Source organism: Schistocerca gregaria, chromosome X (genome assembly GCF_023897955.1).
Source record: "Schistocerca gregaria isolate iqSchGreg1 chromosome X, iqSchGreg1.2, whole genome shotgun sequence".
In the NCBI taxonomy this organism is placed as follows: domain Eukaryota; kingdom Metazoa; phylum Arthropoda; class Insecta; order Orthoptera; family Acrididae; genus Schistocerca; species Schistocerca gregaria.
Window position 1 is genome coordinate 489483098 of NC_064931.1, and position 21626 is coordinate 489504723.

At 42.1% G+C, this 21626-nt stretch overlaps 1 protein-coding gene across 1 annotated transcript in view; it reads right to left on the minus strand.

Moving 5' to 3' along the window:
* Positions 1-21626, minus strand: part of LOC126298155 (lisH domain-containing protein ARMC9-like) — a 232051-nt gene that overhangs the window by 198704 nt on the left and 11721 nt on the right. Inside the window, exon 6 of the mRNA XM_049989465.1 lies at positions 6672-6836. Coding sequence (XP_049845422.1) covers positions 6672-6836 — 165 coding nt within the window. The remainder of the gene's footprint in view (positions 1-6671; positions 6837-21626) is intronic.

A 21626-nucleotide genomic window follows, 5' to 3' on the forward strand; every position in this document is an offset into this window, starting at 1 on the left:
CATGAATAGCAAAAGGGAAGAAGTAATTGACATAACATTTGGTTTCATGATGATGGGTAGCTATGTCAAACAATGGTATGTGGTATTGGAGCCATCCTCATCGGACCACATTTCCATTAAATTCAAGGTTGAAATGGGAATCAGACAGACCATGACCTATAGAAATTCCAGGAAAACAGACTGGGAGACCTATAGGAGGGACCTTGACTTAGGGTTATCAGAAATTAAAACCACGATAAGGAAGCCAGTAGAATTTAAGCAAGTAGCAGAGGCTGTTACATCTGCCATATTGACCTCATATCAGGACAACTGCACAATCACCAGGAAGTGCACAGATAGGAGTGATCCTTGGTGGAATAACAAACTGGAAACGCAAAGAAAACAGGTATGGAGACTGTTTAATATTGCGAGACGTAAAGGACAATGGGCTAAATATTGTGAGGTCCTTGTCAGTTACAATCTTGCATAAGACAAGCAATGGAGGCATCCTGGAAGGCATTCTGTGAGGAAATGGCAGGCACGGCTGCACAAGCCAGACTTCACAATATTCTCACTAGAGTACCAACTAATCCAGGAGGTAGGTTGAGGAAGGAGGATGGGGAATATACAAAGACAGCACATGAGATGCTGGAATTGCTCCTCAAAACTCACTTTCCTCAATATGCTCTGCCAGGTAACACAGATCAGTACAGTATGTGACCCCAGAGAGAGAACGATTCTCAGACACTAGAAGAGAGGACTGGGACTCGGCCAAGAAGTGTGTGAACAAATTCCAGTGGGCAGTGGGAACATTTCAGCCATTCAAGTCACCTGGCCCAGATGGAACTTTTCCAGCTCTCCTGCAACAGGCAGGAGGAAAGCTTATAAGAATCATATGCAGGCTATTTAGGGTTAGCTTAGCAGTAGAAATAATTCCCAATGTTTGGAGGGCAGTGAAGGTTGTCTTCATTCCAAAGCCAGGGAGAATTGATCATACCAAGGCCAAGGATATGAGACCAGTCAGTCTGTCCTCCTCCATTCTCAAAACATTGGAAAAACTGGTTAATGTATACTTTGGGGAGAGGAGGCTAAGTAGGGTTCCTCTACACCTGAACCAACACGCATACCAACCAGGTAAATCATGTGAGATAGCTCTCCACCAATTCGTCGGGAAGGTGGAAAAAGCACTTCACTTCCAAGAAATAGCCCTCTGCATCTTCCTGGATATCGAGGGGGCCTTGAGTAACACGACCTTCGATTCCATGGTAAGGGCAGCAAAGGTGCATGACCTGGGGTCCGCTATATGTAGGTGGACCAGAGCCATGCTTAGTGGAAGGAAGGTAGATGCTATCATGATGAATGAAAATATGGTAATTAAGACCACTAGAGGCTGCCCACAAGGAGTAGTTTTGTCTCCTCTATTGTGGAATCTAGTGGTGAATGAACTCATTGACGAACTAAATTCCAGACAATGCTTCTGCCAAGAATATGCAGATGACCTTGTAATAGTAATACTTGCCAAATTTGCTGACACAGTCAGGAATATGGTACAAGTAGGGTTGAACATTGTGCAAAAATGGTGCATTAATCAGGATCTGAGAGTTAATCCTAAGAAGGATGTTGTGGTGCCATTTACGAAGAGAGATATTCAGCAAGCAAATTGGAATCTAAAGGTCTTCGATGAAACTCTACCTGTGAAGGGGACAGTGAAATATCTAGGAGTAACCTTCGATGAGAAGCTAACTTGGACTCCTCATATTAAGAATATCTGCTCCAAGGCAAAAAGCACTTTAGTGAGTACTAGGAGGGCCTGTGGCAAAACCTGGGGCCTAAGCCCCAGGATTATGCACTGGATATACACCACAGTGGTTAGAGCTAGGATCTCCTATGGGGCTGCAGTGTGGTGAAAGAAGGTAGAACAGCAGGTTGCTGCTAAAGAGCTTGTTAAGGTGCAGAGATTGGCCTGCTTAGCCATAACGGGCAGAAATAGTAGCACACCAATTGCGGGAATGGAAGCCACGCTGGATATGCCTCCATTTCACCTTTGGGTTAAGATGGAGGCAGCAGCTGGGCCATACAGACTTAAAACTGATAGGTAGGGCTGGGGAAATGCCCGCTGAATATATAACAACTCCGAACTGCTTCGACAAGACTTACAACATAATAATTGGAAGTACGGAGCAGTGGGAGAAAACAGTTCGACACTGTACGGGGGACATCATTTAGTTCACCGATGGGTCGAAAACAGATCAAGGCATTGGGGCAGGATTGTACGCGGTTCAGCCAAGACTGGAGAGCCGCATCTCTCTAGGGAAACTGGCCTCTGTACTCCAAGCAGAAATTACTGCAATCAGGGCATGTGTGGAGGAGAATATGAATAGGTGCAACAATGGCCCTAGCATCTACATTTATTCAGACAGCCAGGCAACCCTGAAATCATTGGCAGCTCCTGCAACAAGATCTAATATTGTTGCAGATTGCCACAGGGCTCTGGTGGAGCTAGGGGGAAGCAATAGGGTGTACCTAGTGTGGGTCCCTGGGCACTCAGGGAACTGTGGCAATGAACAAGCCGATAGATTGGCTAGGATGGGGGCAACAACTCCATTTATTGGACCGGAACCTGTCTTGACAATCACCAAGGCTATGATCAAATTAGAACTACGGAACTGGCTTAGGAAACAGCACGTAGGATATTGGACCAAGGTCCATAAACAAAAACATTGTAAGGTAATGATGCTCAAGTCATGTTTTAAAAGAAGCTCTGTAATCCTGGGACTGAACAGGAAAGATGTCAAACTCATGACTGGACTGATGACCAGCCATGGGAACTTCAAAAAAACACCTACACAATGGGTATAATGGAAGAGGACTCTAAATGTAGGATTTGTGATGAGGATGAAGAAACTGCATCACACCTAATATTTGAAAGGATGGCATTGGAGAGCAAAAGATACAGAATCTTTGGGAAAACTAGAACTGAAGAAATTGTGTCTAACAAGAAACTGGTATAGGGACTCCTTGCACTATTTAAGGGCACTGGTTGGCTTTACTAGATATACAGGGAGCGATACTGCACAATAAATCTAGTTTTGGTGTGGGTAGTGGCGGGTTAGACCTAAGCTGTTTTAGCTGTCCTGTTTCAATCAATCAATCAATCAATCAATCAACACAGGTCCACAAATGTTTAGTTATGGAGTTACCGCTAATAAAAGATTTTGCCTGAAATTTGGTGACTTCACTAATAGGAAGCCGTCGCAAAACGGTACGAGGTTAAAGTAAAACAAGATTTCCATTTCTTTTTTTGTTGTTATTGGTCTGGTGAATCTAACAAAACATGTCCTAGACATGTATCTGCAGTAGTTTTCCAGAACATCCAGAGAAGCAAAGATTATTGCACAAGTAAATTTGTTTACTTTCCGTTAAGATTGTAGAAATGTTTATGTCATTGTTGGCAACCGTTAGTGAGTTGTTTCAGTCGTTTGCTAACCTTAAAATGAGTTCTCTGTATTGTTCGGTGAAAGAACATAACAACAACAGTGTATTTAAGTGAAACCACATAGTAAATGTTGCAGTTCTTAGATTATTTATGAAATATGGATGCCTTTCAACTTTATGACAGATGAATACGTCAATATGGTGTTTATTCTGTATGAACATTGTACAACTTCCTCCACACTGAGCTTTGTTTTTTCCAGTTTAACATGAATTCATGTGTGCTATGGTATTAACAACAGCAGATTATCTGACACATTCATACAGTTTCAGTTAATGTAATTACCATCATTTTTCTAAAATTAAATTCTCTACGACTTCTGTTGAAAACTTTGTGCAATTTTATGGAATTTAAATAAATTGGGCGAAGTTAAAAATTTATGAAATTACTTCTTTGCTTCTCTGGATGTTCTTGAAAACTACAGCAGATACATGTCTGGAATATGTTTTATTAGATTCACCAGATCAATAACAACAAAATAAATGGAAATCGTACTTTACTTTAATATAGTACAGTTTTGCAATGGCTTCATATTAGTGAAGTTGCTAAATTTCAGGCAAAATCTTTTGTTAACCATAACTCTGTAACCAAATATTTGTGGACCTATGTTTATATGAACTTTTTTCTTTAGTTTCAATTGTTGGATAACATATTAAAATATTTGCACATCTTCATGACTCACCCTGTATACAGGTCATACATGCAGACCTTTCAAAATTCCACATTCAGGAGCGCATTTCACTGCATAGCAATAAGACAGCATTGAATGGCAACGTAACACTCGATAGGTCCAACTTAAATGCACTGCCCCACAGGTAAATAGTTTGAACACACTAGAAAAAGTTGAACTCTATAGGCATCACCTGCAACAAACCCTGAAAATACACAGCCTAACAAACTGATGCACAGAAGAGACATGGCCAATGTCACTTTGTGCATGTATGGACCTATGGCAGATATGTAAATGATTACAGCTGCAATTCTCTGTAACATGCAGAATGGGCACAAGAGTGCATTAGGTTTGTAGGGTGTATATAGGGTATGAACAGCCTCAGATTTTGCATGATCATTGTGAAGGACACAGACATGCTGCATACTCATGTGAGACAGCATTACCAGCACCTGTCAGTGTCAAAGGGGACTCACTGTGGGTCTCCATTTGTCTGTCTGCTCAACTAAGCAATATACAGATTTGCAGAGCAGTCAGATATGACAGTGTCACAGTGCTGCACTGCATGAGAACATCAAAGCATGCTTACTTGTTGTCAAGGTTCTAGTCGGCCACATATGATTACTACAAGGTAGGATCACTGTATTGTGTGACAAGCACATCTAAACACCTTCATATCTGTGCCTGCCCCGAGAACAAATACTGGATTCCCTGAAAAAATCTGTGTCATCCCACATTGTTCGGGGACTACCAGCAGCCAGTCTAGGGAAACACCATCCCATATGTAGGTTACCATCAACACCATGATATGAACAGCTATGTTTGCAGTGGTCCCATGACTGGGTAGCATGGACTGCTGAGTAGCATCACATGGCATTCAGCGATGAATTGTGGTTCTGCACTACCACAGATGATCATCTGTGATAAGGTGGCAACCTGGGGAGTGGTCGAAATTTACTAATGTTTAGGGGAGGCACAATGGTGATACACAAGGCACAATGGTTTGGGAGCCATCGCATATGACTCCAGGTTACAACTGGTGATGATGGAAGGAACACTGATGACACGATGGTACATCATGGATATCTTGCATCCTCAAATATTACCTCTTGGGTGACAATAGAGGTGCCATTTTTCAACACAATGCTCGTCCAGGCACAGCACGTGTTTCTATGAAATGTCGCCTGATGTTAAGGTACTCCTGTAGCCAGTAAGATGCCAAGACCTATCCTTGATAAAACATATGTGGGACAAGCTTATATGTCAACTCAGTCACTGTGCCCGTAACCGCAATTTGAAGTACCAGTTTCATTTGTGGGTCAATTTGCCTCAGGACAGGATACAATGGCTTTATGACACTCTTCCCAACCTAATCAGTCCAAGCATCCCAGCTATATGGGGTGAAATACCACACCAATAAATCGGCTCACACTGCAAAGTTCTGTCTAACAGACTCAATACTGTATTCACTGAAATAATGCTACATACCACCTCAACCCATGAAGTACCATTTTGTTTCCTCGTCTCCTCCGGAGTGCTTCAGTTTTTGTCAAACAGTGTACTTAATCTTCAGTATCCTTTCATGAATTTTGTATCTTTTCAGAATTTTGTTGATGTGCTTAGGTGTCCCACCCAGCAGTGACACTATGTTTGTGACATCCTCACACATTGTAAGACACCTTTTAACAATACAGGCACCACTTGCAGGCAGCATGCCAGCATAGAGACTGATACAACATTAATTCTACAGGAAACCACACGCTGAACAATTTAACTTTCTTTTCCATTTAGTACCATACGATTCACAGCCCTTCTCTTTTTCCCTTTTGCTCACACTATGCCGCCCCCCCACCTTCCACCCTATCCTATCCTTTATCATCATTCCTGATCTCTGCATCACAAGTTGATTTTAGTAACATGTTGTGTACTCATAGAAACAGTTAACAAGAGTCTGATGTTGAAGCTTTAGAATTTTTTATTATAAAATTCCATGTGGATTACTTTCACCAAAAGATTTTGATCGATCCTCAATGAGCAGCAGGGTATTATTGGAATATCAAAGTGCTATAGATGGCCTATCCTTTTGTTCATCTATTTACACAAATATTCCTGTTTTTTATTTTTTTAAATGCGAAGATCATTATACATGACAAAATCTAATCAATCAGCCATTTGCCATGGAAATAATATCATAAACACACTACTTAAAATGTACTCAGTTTGGGAACTGCTTACTTGCTTACAACACACTGTCATTCATTATCAAGAACCACATTTATCAACAGTTTTGGGTTTGCTGATTACCAAAATTTTGCATTAAACTGCTAAAAAAAATTTTGCAGCCCTGCATATCTGCGAACAAGCAAGAGCTTAGATTCAAGAGGCACAAGGAATGAAATTAAAAAGGAAGGTACCTCTATTCTGAAATAAAAACAAAACAATAATCAAAATAAAAGTAGTTTGTTCAAAACTGTGCATCTGTATTACCAGAATGCGCTGCTGGGTAATGTTCAACATCATGTTGCTCACCTCATGCACTGTAACATGCTTGGACCCCTGTTGATGTGCTGTATAGAATCTGGCTGAGATGTTTTTGCTCAAGCCCGTCACACACTTTATTGATGACCCCTCCGATGTCATCCAGTGTGCAAGGCAGTTCCTGCGATGACGCACTGCAAGTTTCAACTGGTCTAAGCATGCTTAGCCAGGTTCATTGTTGGTATCTACGCCATGCCATTCCATCTGGCTGATTCCTGGCTCCTAGAGGAAGGTGTTCACAAGGTGGACTGAGCGTGTTTGTATATTTGACCCTGAAAGATGGACCCATCATCAAAATGCTGACTGTCAGACTGAACAGTAAGTCATAAGGTCTTGCCCCATCACTAAACAGCCCTCAAAAATTACCCTCAATAGCGACGAAAAGTGTCCGATGTCACATTAGACCAAAACACAACTGACACCTTCCTGATGAACCTGTGGGACTGCCTGTTTGGCACATCCTTTCGTACCTGGTGGCATCCAGTCTTCTACCGCGATCATCAAGCATCACACAAATCCTACACTTTTCAGTAAAGATAAGCCAATGCCAGCAAACCAGGTTCCATTCCAGGTGTTCCCTTGCTAACCTTGTGCAACATTGTGCTGGTGGGTTTGTACTGTTGTTTATAATGGATGCCTAGAGGCCATATTAACCATGTGGAGATGACTGTGTATGGTCTCTCTAGTATCTGCACAGGCATGACATCATTGCTAAATGACACCGTTGGCACAAGGTACAATACAGGCCAATGGAGGGTCGATAACAAGGCAGCAAACACAACCCGGCAACAGGAAACGGAAACTTGCTGCGTGAATCAATCTACAGGGAAGAAGAAAGTCTGAAACATAGACAATCACACAGATAAACACAACATACAGCAGGCAACAGGGAACAGCATGATGCACAAGGCAAGGTCCACTGTGTTTGAACTCAGCATTAGAAATGTCCTCTCCCACTTAATGCCACTGGCAGATACACACTTTAATCAGCAGGCCTGCCCATACCGCATGTCGTGTGCATCCCCATGCCAGTTGTCTACACTGTTTCACTGTGATAACCATGTCATCTTTTCTGCTTTCATTGCGATGTCTGGTAGAGGGAATACAGTTGTGCTGGACAAAAACACACTCTATGTTTTGCTCCAAGAGGAAATTTAGTGGAATTATAACTCACAAAATATTAAAAGAGTATTTACAGCTGTTGCTGAATATTAATGTATCACTTTATCCATACCAATTTACAAGATTCTACACTAAGTATAATTAACAATGTTCACATTAAGTTCTGCATAAGACATTTAACACTAGTGACCTGTGTAAGAGACTGCTGTGATCTTGACCAGTGACTGCAAACTGAGCCAAGCATTCCTCTGCTCAGCTGTAACTAGATCATTGCTTGCAGTGGTGTAGCAAAGCTATAGGAGGCTATGCTACACTGGCATTTCTCATTCATCAGTGTGGCATGCAGCGAATATCATTTTCTATGGTTTCACTGTGAGGTGTCAAGCTCATTTTGACACCCCGTTCTTTGTATGACACCGCAGATACTAAATCCCTCCCCTTTGAAAAGGCCATGAAGTGCCAAAAATGGTCAGGCTTGAGCCACAACTTCTGTTGAATAACTGGAGAGACTGCTGAAGACATGGGCAATGGCCTGACCAACAAATGAGATAATGCTAATGCTATTAACTCTGCCAGAGTGACAGAAGGGTGCAGAGGCAGAAGCAACAGTCAGTCCACCAGCTATGGTGGAGGCAAAGCAATATCCACTGGCACCCGAACAACATTGGACCAACCACGCCACCTACCAGTGGCGACAATTCAAAAGGGCGTGGGCCAAGTGCCTCCGATTTGCGTGACAAGTCAGTTGTTCCTGACCAGCATCCACCACAAATAACTGCTGACCTCTGTGGCCCATGACACCCAGTAGCCACCCCTGTTGCTGGCCGAAAGATTGGGCCCAAGCGACAGTACCAGTGCAAGGGGGGCAGGGGTGAGAAGAGTGGAGGGAGGGGGGGGGATGCGGCAGGCCACAGTGGTCCAAGGCAAGTGACTGGCACCCCTGCAAACATTCTGGCAGACTGTTGACTGGCGTCGCCCAATATATGGCCAGAAAACTCGACAAGGCATTATCGTGGGAAGATAGAGACATGGACTACTACATTTGGATACTGAATATATGCACGAAGCACTACACCTCCAAGATAGAATCCTGATTAAATGGAGTGGTAGTCACATGCTGGATACCATTGCAAACCCAAGAGTCTTCAAACTCCAGTGACACAAAGCATCGACCATTATCGGACATAACGGGGTGGAGGATCTCTCGTGGCAAAAATAACCAACAACGCATGAAAAATGACAGTTGATGTCATGGAGGACAGCTTGGCTACATACAGGAAATCTCACAAGGCATCAACCACCAAAAACCACATGCTGCCTAATAATCAACCCATGAAATTTACACGCATCCTGTCCCAAGGGTGCTCCAGGACTGGCCAAGGGGTAAACTGACACAGCGGCACAGTCCAGTTCTCTGCAAAGGCCCTGTGCTAGATGTTTGATGTCAATCTATAGACATCAGGTAGATGTGATGTTACATCAAGGTCTGCATATAAACGCAGCTGCCAATTGTCTGTAATTATCACCTATTTATCATCTTCAATATGAAATTATGGAAAGGTACTAAAAAAATTACGGAAATAGGCATTAGAGATTTCTCATTTTAAAAAAGATTGAAAAAGACACTGTTTGCTTTCTGCTATGCTACTGAAATGTTTTAAAGATTGTAATGATTTACTTGCACGGTACATAGGAAAATTTGCTATGAATGATTTTGACGTACAAATCTACTGCGACAGCTATCTAGAGGTGGAACAATGAAAATTGGTACACACATCATCTGTGTGCAGAAGTTGTAATCAGTTGTGAATCTGAGCATGCCTACTAGATGGCGACCATGCGCACATGTGTCCAGAACATAGTTCCATGATATTTACATAAGAGAACAAAATTTACATAATAAATAATAAAAAAACAATTACTTAATAAATAGGAACCCTGATCTTTCTGAAATTTTTAATTCTAAGGGGTGACTCTACAAAAAAATCAGTATCACCTTCGAGTTTCTTGCAGTATTTCCAGTTATCAAGGCATTTCTGTATAGTACGCATATGCAGAAACACATCAGGACTATACCACATGCATTGCGTAGACCACCAATATTTGTGGTAATCATTACATTGTATTCAGTGGTAATATTCATTCATTTGGAATTCAAAAACATTGTTACCTGCTAAGGAAAGTTCAAGTTGTTAAAAATGCAAGGAATTAGACTTTTTTGTTTCTTCAGCAACTATTAATAGTGTCCACAAAGAAATGCCTGACAAAAATGATAATGCGAAATTAAACAGCACGAAAGATATTCCAAGTGAAAGTGAGAATAATACTGTACCAAATTCAGACAGTAATATTGTGAAACACCAAAGTGTTAACACAGTGGATAACAGTGTAACAAAAAAACATAAAACTGGACAGAAATTTCGTAAACAGTGTCGTAAAGAACGACCATGTTAGGTAAAGTGAGATAAATAAAACTAACTTGTGTTTTGTACAGTGTGTTAACTAGACATTTGTATAAAGCATGCCAGTCATGATGATTGCATCATCATGTTCCGTCTAAAGTACATGTAGACCTGAAAAACATTAAGTAATCAAATACATCATTGTCATCATTTGGAACACAACCTGATGAGGAAGACTGTCAACAACGCTAAATGCTTTTCAGTTCATTTATTGTCGAACACGGCCTAACAATTTCTTGTTTAGATCATACTTCACAGATGCTCAAAAAATGTTTCCCAATTCTCAGATTGCTAAAAAATACAGTTGTGGAAGAATTAAAACAACTGTAGTTATTAATTCTTTGCCATCTGGAAGACAGACTGATCTAGTGGAATACTTTTAAGGGGGTAGGACGTGAAACAGGCTGACTTGGAGCAGATAGGCACCACAAGACATTAATTTCCACTGTCTACACTTTTAATGTAATAAATTCATAAGACTGTCAGCATGACCAGAAAGCATTCAGGATTCACACTCATGGCAGTGGAAGTTAAAAAAATTATATATCTATTGTTTTTTTTACATCTGTAATTTCATCATTTTTTCACTTACTACTGGCTGCATTTGTTGGTATTGGTACTCTTTTCTTCATAAGTAAGAGAGATTCTTTGATTAATTTTATGCAACATACAAACCACACTTACAGGTTTATGAAACACTACAATTTATTTAATTTATGAAAAAATGAATGAGCTGTTACATTTTAAACTTCATGTTCAGAAAAAACTAATTTTACAGTTGATTATATCAAATTTTACCACAGGTTTTAATAGATTCGAAAAATTATAGAGTTTCATACACCTGTAAGTACGGTTTGTATGCTATGCAAAATTTATTGAAGCATCTCTCTCACTTATGAAGAAAAGTGTATCTATAGCAACAAATGCAGCCAATACTAAGTGAAAAAAATGGTGAAATTTCACATTTAAAAATATTGTTATGTTTTTGAACTTCCACTGCTCCAATGCGAATCCCGAATGCTTTCTGGTCATGCTGACAAAGTCTTATGAATTTATTTGTAAAAGTATAGACAATGGAAATTAAAATGTCCTGTGGTGCCTCTCCTGCTCCAAGTCGGCCCATTCAATGTCCCATCCCCCCACCCCCCACCCCAAAAGGGGACCCCTTTTCTCTTGCAACCAATGGTAGGATAGACATTAAAGATGTGAAACTATAACAAATTGTCATTACTTACTTTGATATTAAACAGGGGAAGATGAGCACTACAATACCATCCTTGCTGGACTTGGCGATGAAATTTTGAATCTCTTCAGTGGCAAATTGCTAAGAAAAGGAATTCCCTGGAAAAATTGCATTTCATTTGCCTGTAATAATGCAAATACAGTTGTGGAACATATAAAAGGAGTTGCTACTATTTTGAAGAAAGTTCAACCACACACAAGAATTCAGTCTTGTTCTTGCCACCTGCCTCATTTAGGTGCACAAAAAGGTGTGGAACGCTTACAATATTCTGATGCTGAAGAATTTGTAATGGACATCTGCTTTCTGCGATAGAGTTCAAAAAGACAATGTTCTTTTAAACATTGTGAAAATATATATAGCACTAAACCTTATAAAACAATGAATTATGTTTTGTACAAGATCACTCTCTCTGCTCCAATCAACAGAAAGAATAATTGAACAGTGCAAACCACTTGCAAAATTTTTCAACGAGAAAACTTCAAAAAATGTAAACAACTCTCACTTATCTAGTGTGTGCCCTATTCTAAATGAGCAAGAAAATAATTTACATTTTCTTTTCGTATGGCTTATTCACAGATTTGATTGTGAGATTTATCAGTTCTCCTGCAGTACGTACTTCTGGTAGTCTGCTGGAAATAAAATTAAAAAAAAAATATCACAAATGGTATGAAGATATTGTCATTGTACAAGCTACATTCATCATACCAAGCTAGAAAACTCAGTAGTTACAAAATTTTATGAAGATGTCAGAAGATTTTTCATCAACTTATGCATATACGTCAAACAAAAAATTTTCCACTACGTGACGACTTCTTAAAAAACTTACAAGTTACACATATCGGATCCAGGAAAAGAAAATCTTTATCTGTCTTAAAGCTGATTGAGCTATTTCCTGATGTTTTGAGTGATTGTGAAACACACACATTACAATTGGAGTTTTCAAAATACCAGTCTGATGACTTTGGAATGGTGGAGGAAGAGAGAGCTGATACTGCTTGGTACAAAATATTTGCTATGTGTGACACATCAAGGCATTAAAAATATCCATCACTGAGCACGCCTGTGCTTGCATAGTAATGCTGCCCGTGAGAGTGTTCTTAGTATTGTTAGGAAAAACTGTACTGAATTTCAATCTAGAACAAACACAGGAACCATAAGTGCTTTGATCATCAGTAAAATGAAGTGTTTATCTTTAGGAAAAGCATGTTACTATAATAATTTTTCAAAGGATAAGCTTCCGGCTGCAAAGAGTGCAACAAGATTATCACTCAAGAGAAAATTATCAGCAGTCACCAGTGAAGATTCTGTACGATAGAAGTAAAGGCAGGTCCAGGATGAAGAGGCAGTGAATGATAAAGACTTGTAAATACAGGGTGATTATAACTAAAATTAAACTTTCAAAAAACTGTAGAAAAAAACACCACTGGACTGAATGACGCCAAATTGCAACAGAATATTATCGGAGAGGAAGGGAAAACAAACGGAATAAAAAAAAGAATGTGAAAATTGATCAACAGATGGCGCTGTATGTGCCAGAGTACATAAATGAAAACACCTGTCATGCACACAACCCACTGAAATAGGTATAAACAAGCCAGGTACACGGCTTTGCCTCCTTTCGCATCTGCGACAACTGTCTCGATGCAGGATCGCGCTCTGCTTGTAAAGCTGTATTACAAGATTGATGACTGTGCACACGTCACTCTGCAAAGGTTCCAGACACTGAAGGGTTTGAAAAAACACATTGGTCCAACTGCCGTGGGTCTGGAGAAAATGATTCGGAAATTCGAAAAGATGAGTTCTTTTGGTGTGCAACCTGGTACAGGGAAGAAACGAATTAATTCAATGTCAGTGGAAGCAGTGGCCACAGCAATGCAGGAGGAGGCTAGTGTTATGTGTGCAAATGTGTAGTGCACGGAGAATTGCTCGAACATTGGACATACCTGTGAGCATGGTGCGTAAAATCCTACGAAGCATCCTTCTTTGCTATCCATTCAAAATTACCCATGTGCATGAGTTGCTTCCTGTTGACCTACCAGCAAGAGAAACCTTTGCTTTAGAATTTCTTGCTCACATGTAAGTGAACAATGATTGGCCGTGGAAGATTTTGTGGACAGACTAAGCCCACTTCCATCTGACAGGATATGTCAATACACAGAATTGTTGAAGATGAGCAATGGAAAGTCCACATGCAAATCAACCAGTACCACTTCATCTCAAAAAGATCACTGTGTGGTGTGGGTTTACAGCATCATTTATCATAGGGCCATATTTTTTCAAAGAGAGAGGTGCTTCTGGTCCTGGTACCTGTACCATCACAGGTAAGCACTATGAGTGTCTTTTGCACAACCATGCCATTCCAGCTCTTCAACAGCGTGGATGTGATCATGTTTATGCAAGATGGCGCACCTCCGCACATTGCAAATCCAGTTAAGCAGCTGCTGAAGCACCATTTCGGAAACACTAGAATTATCAGCTGCCATTTCCCTACAGCCTGGCCGGCCCGATCAACTGATCTTAATCCGTGTGACTTCTGGCTGTAGGGCTATCGGAAAGATGTTGTGTTCAGTGTTCTGATTGCAAACTTGGCTGCATTGTGTAACACATTCCGAATGCGACTATGGAAACACTTCAATCAATTGTGGAACATGCTGATTCTTGCTCAAACAGTCCATGGGTGTACTGTCGGTCCATAGTGTCCAATGGGCACAATATTTCGGTGATCAGACACGTAGCCTTCGTCAGGTATGCTGATGAACTCAGTTCCTGAGGGTGGGTGGCCGTCTTAAACCCCCTCCCCCTGTTAGACATTCTCTCCGCGGTCTGCACCCGTGGCCGCACATCAGCGGTCGCTGAGATGCTGGTGTCAGCCTCTTTGGTGGCGTCAGTGTAACTGCCTCGTCCGTCCTGGTCACCTCTTTTCTTTGTTGAGCATCTTTTTAATTAGACTCAATGCTGGTTCCCATGCCTTGCTCAGGTTATAGCTGCAATCTCAGTTGATGAGTCCGTCCCTGGTACGGATTTCGATAGCCTCTCTAATGAAGCTATCCCAGTAATTTGATGTCTGTGCCAAGACCCTGGTATGTTGGTAGTCCATTTCGTGATTTTCGGACAACCAGTGTTCTGTGACCAATGACTTGTTGGGGGTTCCTAAGTCGAGTGTGGCTCTGAAGTTCTCGGCAACGATCTTTAGTGCACACTTTCTGGCCAATATAAGTCTTCCCACACTGATACAGAATCTGGTATATGCCAGCCTTCCGCAAACCGAGATTGTCTTTGAAACTTCCCAATAATGCTAGTGTTTTATTGGGTGGGCAATAGGCAGTTCCTACTCAGTGTTTCCTCAATATTCATCCTATTTTCCCCGATAGTGCACCAGTCTATGGTATATAGTCAGTGGCTCTCTCTTCCTCCGTGACTACTTCCATCTTCACACACTGTACTGTAGAGGTGGGGCACAGAGTGTGTCTGATTTGCCATTCCAAGTACCCGTTTTTACGGAATACAGTTTTAAGATGTTCCAGCTCATGGGGCAGACACACAGTGCCAGAAGTGGTATGCACCCCGTGCACCAGTGATTTTAGTACCCCATTCCTCTGTGAAGGGTGGTGGCAGCTATCCGAATGCAAATACAGGTTGGAGTGTGTTTTCTTCCTGTATACCCCTTGGCCCAGGGTGCCACCCACTCTTCTTTTAACAATGACGTCCAGGAATGGTAATCTTCCTTCTGCTTCGGTCTCCATAGTGAATCTGATGTTCAGATGTATGGAGTTCAAGTGTGTAAGGAAGTCTAGGAGCTTGTCCCTTCCATGGAGCCAGATCACAAATGTGTCAACCACATAATGAAGAAAACAAGTAGGTTTCCATTTGTATGACGCCCAAGCTTCGTCCTCTAAGTACTCCATATAGAAATTCACGACCACAGGCATGAGTGGGCTCCCCATTGCGACTCCTTCTGTTTGTTCATAGTATTCTCCATTAAAGAGAAAATACGTGGAGGTCAGAACATGCCTTAAAACATCGGTCATCTTCTCATCAAATTTCTGTGCAATAAGCTCAACGGAGAGCACTGTTTGTTCGAAAATCACGAAATGGACTTCCAACATACCAGTGTCTTTGCACAGACCTCTAAATACTGGGACAGTGTCATTAGAAAGGCTATCGAAATTTGTACCAAGGATGGACTCATCAATCGATATTGTGGCTATAACCTCAGCAAGGCATGGGAACCAGCATCAAGTCTAATTAAAAAGAGGCTCAGTAAAGAAAAACGGGTGACCAGGGTGGACAAGACAATTGCACTGACGCCACTATAGACGCCGATGCACGACCGTGGGCGCGGAGAAAACACCTCACAGGGGGAGGGGATTTAAGATGGCCGCCAGCCCTCAGGAGCTCAGTTCATCAGTGCACCTGACGATGGCGACATGTCTGATCGCTGAAATATTGTGCCTGTTGGCCACTATGGACCAGCAGTACACCCATGGACTGTTTGAGCGAGAATCAGCATGTTCCACAATTGATTGAAGTGTTTCCATAGTCGCATTCGGAATGTGTTACACAATGCAGCCAAGTTGCACTGTTTGAGCAAGAAATACACTGGGAGAAACTGAAGAATCACATAATATACCTCTACAGGGAGGACATGTATCGTAGCATGAAGAAATTCGACAAGCTGCGCCACCGAAGGAGCATTTTGCTGAGTGCTCTTGCTTTTCTGAAGATATGTCGTGCCAAACTTTGCTAGGGTCACCCATCACATCGATTCTGCAGCAACTAAGAGAATTAAGAAGTGTGCTAGCCTCGCCTTAGTTCATTAGAGGGTGCACTTTACCTGCTGCAGCCTTGAGTACAACTCCCAGGAACTACTTAAACTACATCTACAACTAGCCAATCATTTTAATTCTGGGACCTGGGACTGGATTGATGGTGTTACCTGGATGACCGCTGATTCTGCACATAAGGCGGCCTCGGGACGCCAGATATCTAAATTCTCTCGTCTCTCTGACAAACCATCGCTGGAGGCCCCATGCAAGACGGTCATCAATCTCGTGGGCATTGAGTTGTCTGGGGATGCAGTTTTCATCTCGACAACTTCAAGCTGAAAGACTCAGATATCCTGGCGAGTTTTGACGCTGTTTCATTATTCACCAGGGTGCCGCTTCTAGAGTCAGTTGAGCTTATTGCACAGAAATGTGACAAGAAGACAACCGACCTTTTCTGGCACATTCTGACCTCCACGTATTGTCTCTTTAATGGAGAATACAATGAACAAACAGAAGAAGTCGCAATGGGGAGCCCACTCTCACCTATGATCACTGTTTCTCGATTTCAACTTTTTGCAGAAAATGGTGGACAGCATATTGAACATGTTTTGCACCAGTCACATGGAAATTAATAATGGGACTTGATTTTATTGATGTTTTTTATGCAGTTTTTTGCCTCAGTACAATTAAAAACCAATTGTTCCCATTTGATGGGATATGACCTTGCCATGGTGGATGGTCTTACATAACATAGTGTGCATGTGTGTACAGGAATATCACACCTGTACACAAATGCACACTGAGTAGTACAGTTTGTTTAACATTGAACGTATCCCTTAGGCACTGTTGTATGATTCATTTGTCATTTGTAGTCAACCACTATTAAATTATGATGCTTACAGCACCATCTATTGCTACATTTAGTAACTACTTATTTTTCTTCTGCCAAATATTTTCCCCCTTCTCTGATAACATTCCATTGCAATTTGACGTCATTTTGACCAGTGGTGTTATTTTTGCAGCAATTTTAAAGTTTGGATATTTGTATAAAACACTGAAGGCAGGCCTCTCATTTCATGATGTAAGTGGATTTTATTTACATGTTTTCATTTCCTTTTAATTAATAATTTGAGAGGTAGGTGTGTACTGTTACCACAGTACTAGTAAATTACAGGAATGTTTCTAAACCACCTTATGTTCACTAAATTGATTTTTAGCTTTTTCCACTTAAACAGATTTTTTTCCATTTACAATCATTTTAATTGCTGGAAAATCATCTTTATTTAGGGCCAGAAAGTGTCTGAAAGAGTGTTTAAAGGTTAAACACATAATTCTAATTTTTAAAATTTTCCATCTAAATCCCTCCAGGCAAGTGCCGGGATGGTTCCTTTGAAAGGCCACAGCCAATTTCTTTCCCCATCCTTGACACAATCCAAGCTCCCGCTCTTTCTCTATATGACCTCAATTAGATGGGATGTTAAACTCCTAAGGCGTCCCCCCCCCCCCCCCCTCACACAAAATTTTCTGAGGGAGAGCCCACAAGCCTACTTCCACATTTGCCATATGATTACTGAAAGACACTTCTCAAGGTTACAAGTCATAACCTAATACAATGCATGCAGCAACTGGAGTATGCTAGGACATAACACTGGGGATGACCATTCAACAGCATGCCTCCTCTGTGGCAAGCATGAGGATCCCTTGGACAATGTTGAGATAATCAAATAAGAGAAAAAATGTACACCACATTGAATCCACACCTAAGAGAGGAGCTCTGGCCAATACACCTGGACAGCCAAACAATTTTCCAGAAAATCAGGTTGGCAGCCATGGCAGTCACATCATCTCACTCTGTCAATGGAAAACCCCACAAGGTTGCTGCAAGGTATTGTCCAATGCAAAAATAAGAGCCTCCTGCTGATTGAACTCTAGATCAGGCCCTACTGGCAGCTGAGGTAGCACATCAGTATTTGCACGTTGTGCCAGGAGCAGTCACGAACGTCATAGCTATAATTACTGAGAAAGAGGGCCTACCTCTGCAACTGGTGGGCAATCCTATATGGGAGCTTAGGACAAGGTCCAAATAAAACAATCAGCAGCTTGTGGTCGGTGATGAGAAGGAACCTCTCCCAATACAAGAAAATGTGAAACTTTTTAAATAATAATAACAGCCTGTGCCCATTCTTCCCCCTGTGAATAACTGTGATGCATGTCAGAAAGTGTCTTTGATGCATAAGTGATCTGCTGTTTGGTGCCATCCAGGTTCTGACAGGATACCAATGCCATCTGGGTCAGGCCAGCATAAAAAAAAAAAGCCAAACAGGGAGTAGAGCATCAATACTCCTTGAGGGAACGAACAGCCCAATGACAATTTTCAGACCAGATAAACTTAATGTCCTTCTGGCAAAGCCAGTTAAGAAAGAGAATGGCAGATGTACACAGCCTGAAGAGTAAACTTAGTATAATACAAAATCTTTCCCAAAAAAGACGGAGCACCTTCGGGATCTTGGGTGCTGGCAGGTTAACAAGGCCTTAATGTGTTCATTCATTGGCATGAGACCATCTCTGCTATGCACATGTCCCAAAAAATGCACCTCTGTAGAGGAAAAACTGCACTTTTCCAGATTGCAACTAAGGCCATTCTCAATATAACCAGAAAATCATGCGCAAGTTTTGTAAATGCTCCTCGCTAATACAGCCCGTAACCCAGATATCCTTATGGTAGTATACATGACAGAAAATGTCCTGAATCAACTGCTCTAAATAATGTTGATAAATTCCTGGTGCAAACAAGATTTTGAAAGGCAAGTAATTAAGCTGGTACAGCCCTAAGAGGTACCAGGAGCACAAAGTACAAGAAGCTGCGTCCAATGGCAACTGCACAGGTATGCTTCGCCTAAATCAATGTGTGAAAAATATTGACCACCTCGAACAAGGTCAATGCCTTTGTCTGGACCTCAGGATCAGATGGTAACCAGCCAATCATGTCCTGAATTAGCGAGTCTGCATATGAGGTACGGATTACCCTGGCGGCGCTGCCCTTGCCACCAGAGTGAGCAACCGTATAAGGGCGCCATCTACCAACACACTGATTGGCCGGACCTGCGGATTTAAGCAAGCTCCCTGAGCCCGTTTAACCAGTTCAATCTTCGCCGATGACTGTGTTACTACCCGGCTGCTGGATTCACGACGACCGAGCCTTACTGTGGCCTCCCTGGCTGGAAACTTGCAACGCGTCGGTATCGACTGGTTGGCAGTGGTTTGGACTTTTATTCTCTACTAGTGACTCTGATTTTCTCCTTGGCGCTACAGCCAGCGAAGTGTTGTGTAGTCGAACTTAAGTTTTGTTTTGAGTGACAGAAGGTCAAATAAATTTGGTAATCATGGAATATTTGTTGTGTTACAGTGCGGACATAACACCCGCCTTTCCATATATTCATCGAAAGCAGCAAACAGCATCAGAGCAGGGAAGAAGACTGCACAGCAGGCACCTGGCCCACCACCTGCATAGTTATGAGTGCAAAGCAATTCCACATCCTGGTTTAGCAGTGCTTGTATCTGGTGCTGCTCCTGTAGGTGCAACTGCTCCCTCCATCATTGCAAAAATGTTGGATCCCTGGTGGCTTAAAATTAATGCTACGAAAAGGGGAGGGAGAAAAAAAATTGAAGTGTCACATGGATGAGAATGTCCTGTATCACCACTTTGGCATCTACACAAGAGTGAAAACGCTTATAAACAACACTGTGGGCACAAGGTATGGTAGTGGTTGATGGCGACTCAAGAACAAGCCAGGAAACAAAGACTAGCAAGAGGAAATGAAAACTCGCCTTGCGTGTCAATTTATAGTTTGGTTTTGGTTTTGTTTTGCTTTAGGGTGCACAAAAATCTGGGGTCATATGCATCCAACTCAAAATTATAGAACACAAACTCAGACAAGAGTTAAAAAAAGAGTATATGTCAGTCCCAATTGACATAATACAAGACAGCTAAAAAAGACATAATAAAAAATGGAGGTCCAAAACTAAAAATTAAATGGCCTTCACCATATTGCTTTGGTGAATAACAAGTAAAACACACTCACTAGCCCAGGCACCTTTTCCTAAAACGGCCGATAACTCAGATGGCAAACCCAAGCAGGAAAATAACAGGCTAAGAAATGGGCATTCCATCAGGAAGTAGCACACAGTTAAAACTTGAGCACAGTGTGTACAAAGTGGTGGGGTAGAGTCATTTATCAAATGACGATGGCTAAAAAGGCAGTGCACAATATGGAGCCTAGTTAAAATGACCTCCTCCCAGCAGGAGGGCTGAGAAGAGGTCATCCAAGCCACTAAAAGAGGCTTAATAAGCCAGAGCTTATTCCCGTAAAGGGAGCACAATTGGTGATGCCAAAAGGATACCACCTCCTGACAGATGGCAACACAGAGATCGTCGGAGGGAATATAGGAACTTGCGGGTTGATGTACGAGGACTGTAGCCTTGGCAGCAGCATCAGCAGCCTCGTTTCTTGGCAGATCAACATGACCAGGAACCCACAGAAACATCACACTGGCTCCACCAAGAGTGAGGAAGTGACAGTTTTCCTGGACCCACTGCACTAAGGGATGGGTAGCGTACAGCACACATAGACTTTGAAGGGAGCTGAGTGAGTGAGTAGAAGACACAATTGAAAAGGCTGTATTGCTGGGTGTACTCCATCACCTGATACAGGGCGAAGAGCTCGGCTGTAAATACTGAGCGGTATGCTGGGAGCCGGGGAGCCGACATCAACAGGCACACCCGAACCCCATGGTCAGTCCAAGAGCCATCAGAGTATACAAAAGTACTATCACGAAGTTAAATACGAAGGTCGTGAAACTGAAGGCGATAGATCAAGGCTGGAGTAGCGTTCTTAGGAAGTGAATGAAGGCCAAGGTTAACATGGGCCACTTCACGAAGCCAAGGTGGTGAAAAGTTAACACCCACCGGGAAAGTTGCAGGTAGTGTGAAGTTAAGCCACTGTATCAAGTGCCAAAAGCAGACTCCAGGAGCTAACAGAGAAGAGGGACACGCCCCATACTGGCAATCAAAGGAATCATCAAAGGAGGAGGCATAGGGTGGGTGGCCATGCACGGCAAACTGCATGCATTCCTGCTGAGAAGAAAGTCACAGCAGTAGGACCAGTGATAGTTCAGCAGGTTCAGCATAGACACTCAAGCAGGCTAGCGTAAAAGGCACTCATGGTGAAACGGATGCCACGAGGGGGATAGCGTTGAGATGGCTTAAGAGGGATGGACATGCAGATGAATAAACAAAGCACACATAGTCGAGTCTCGAACAGACAAGGGACCAGTACAAACGGAGGAGGGTAGT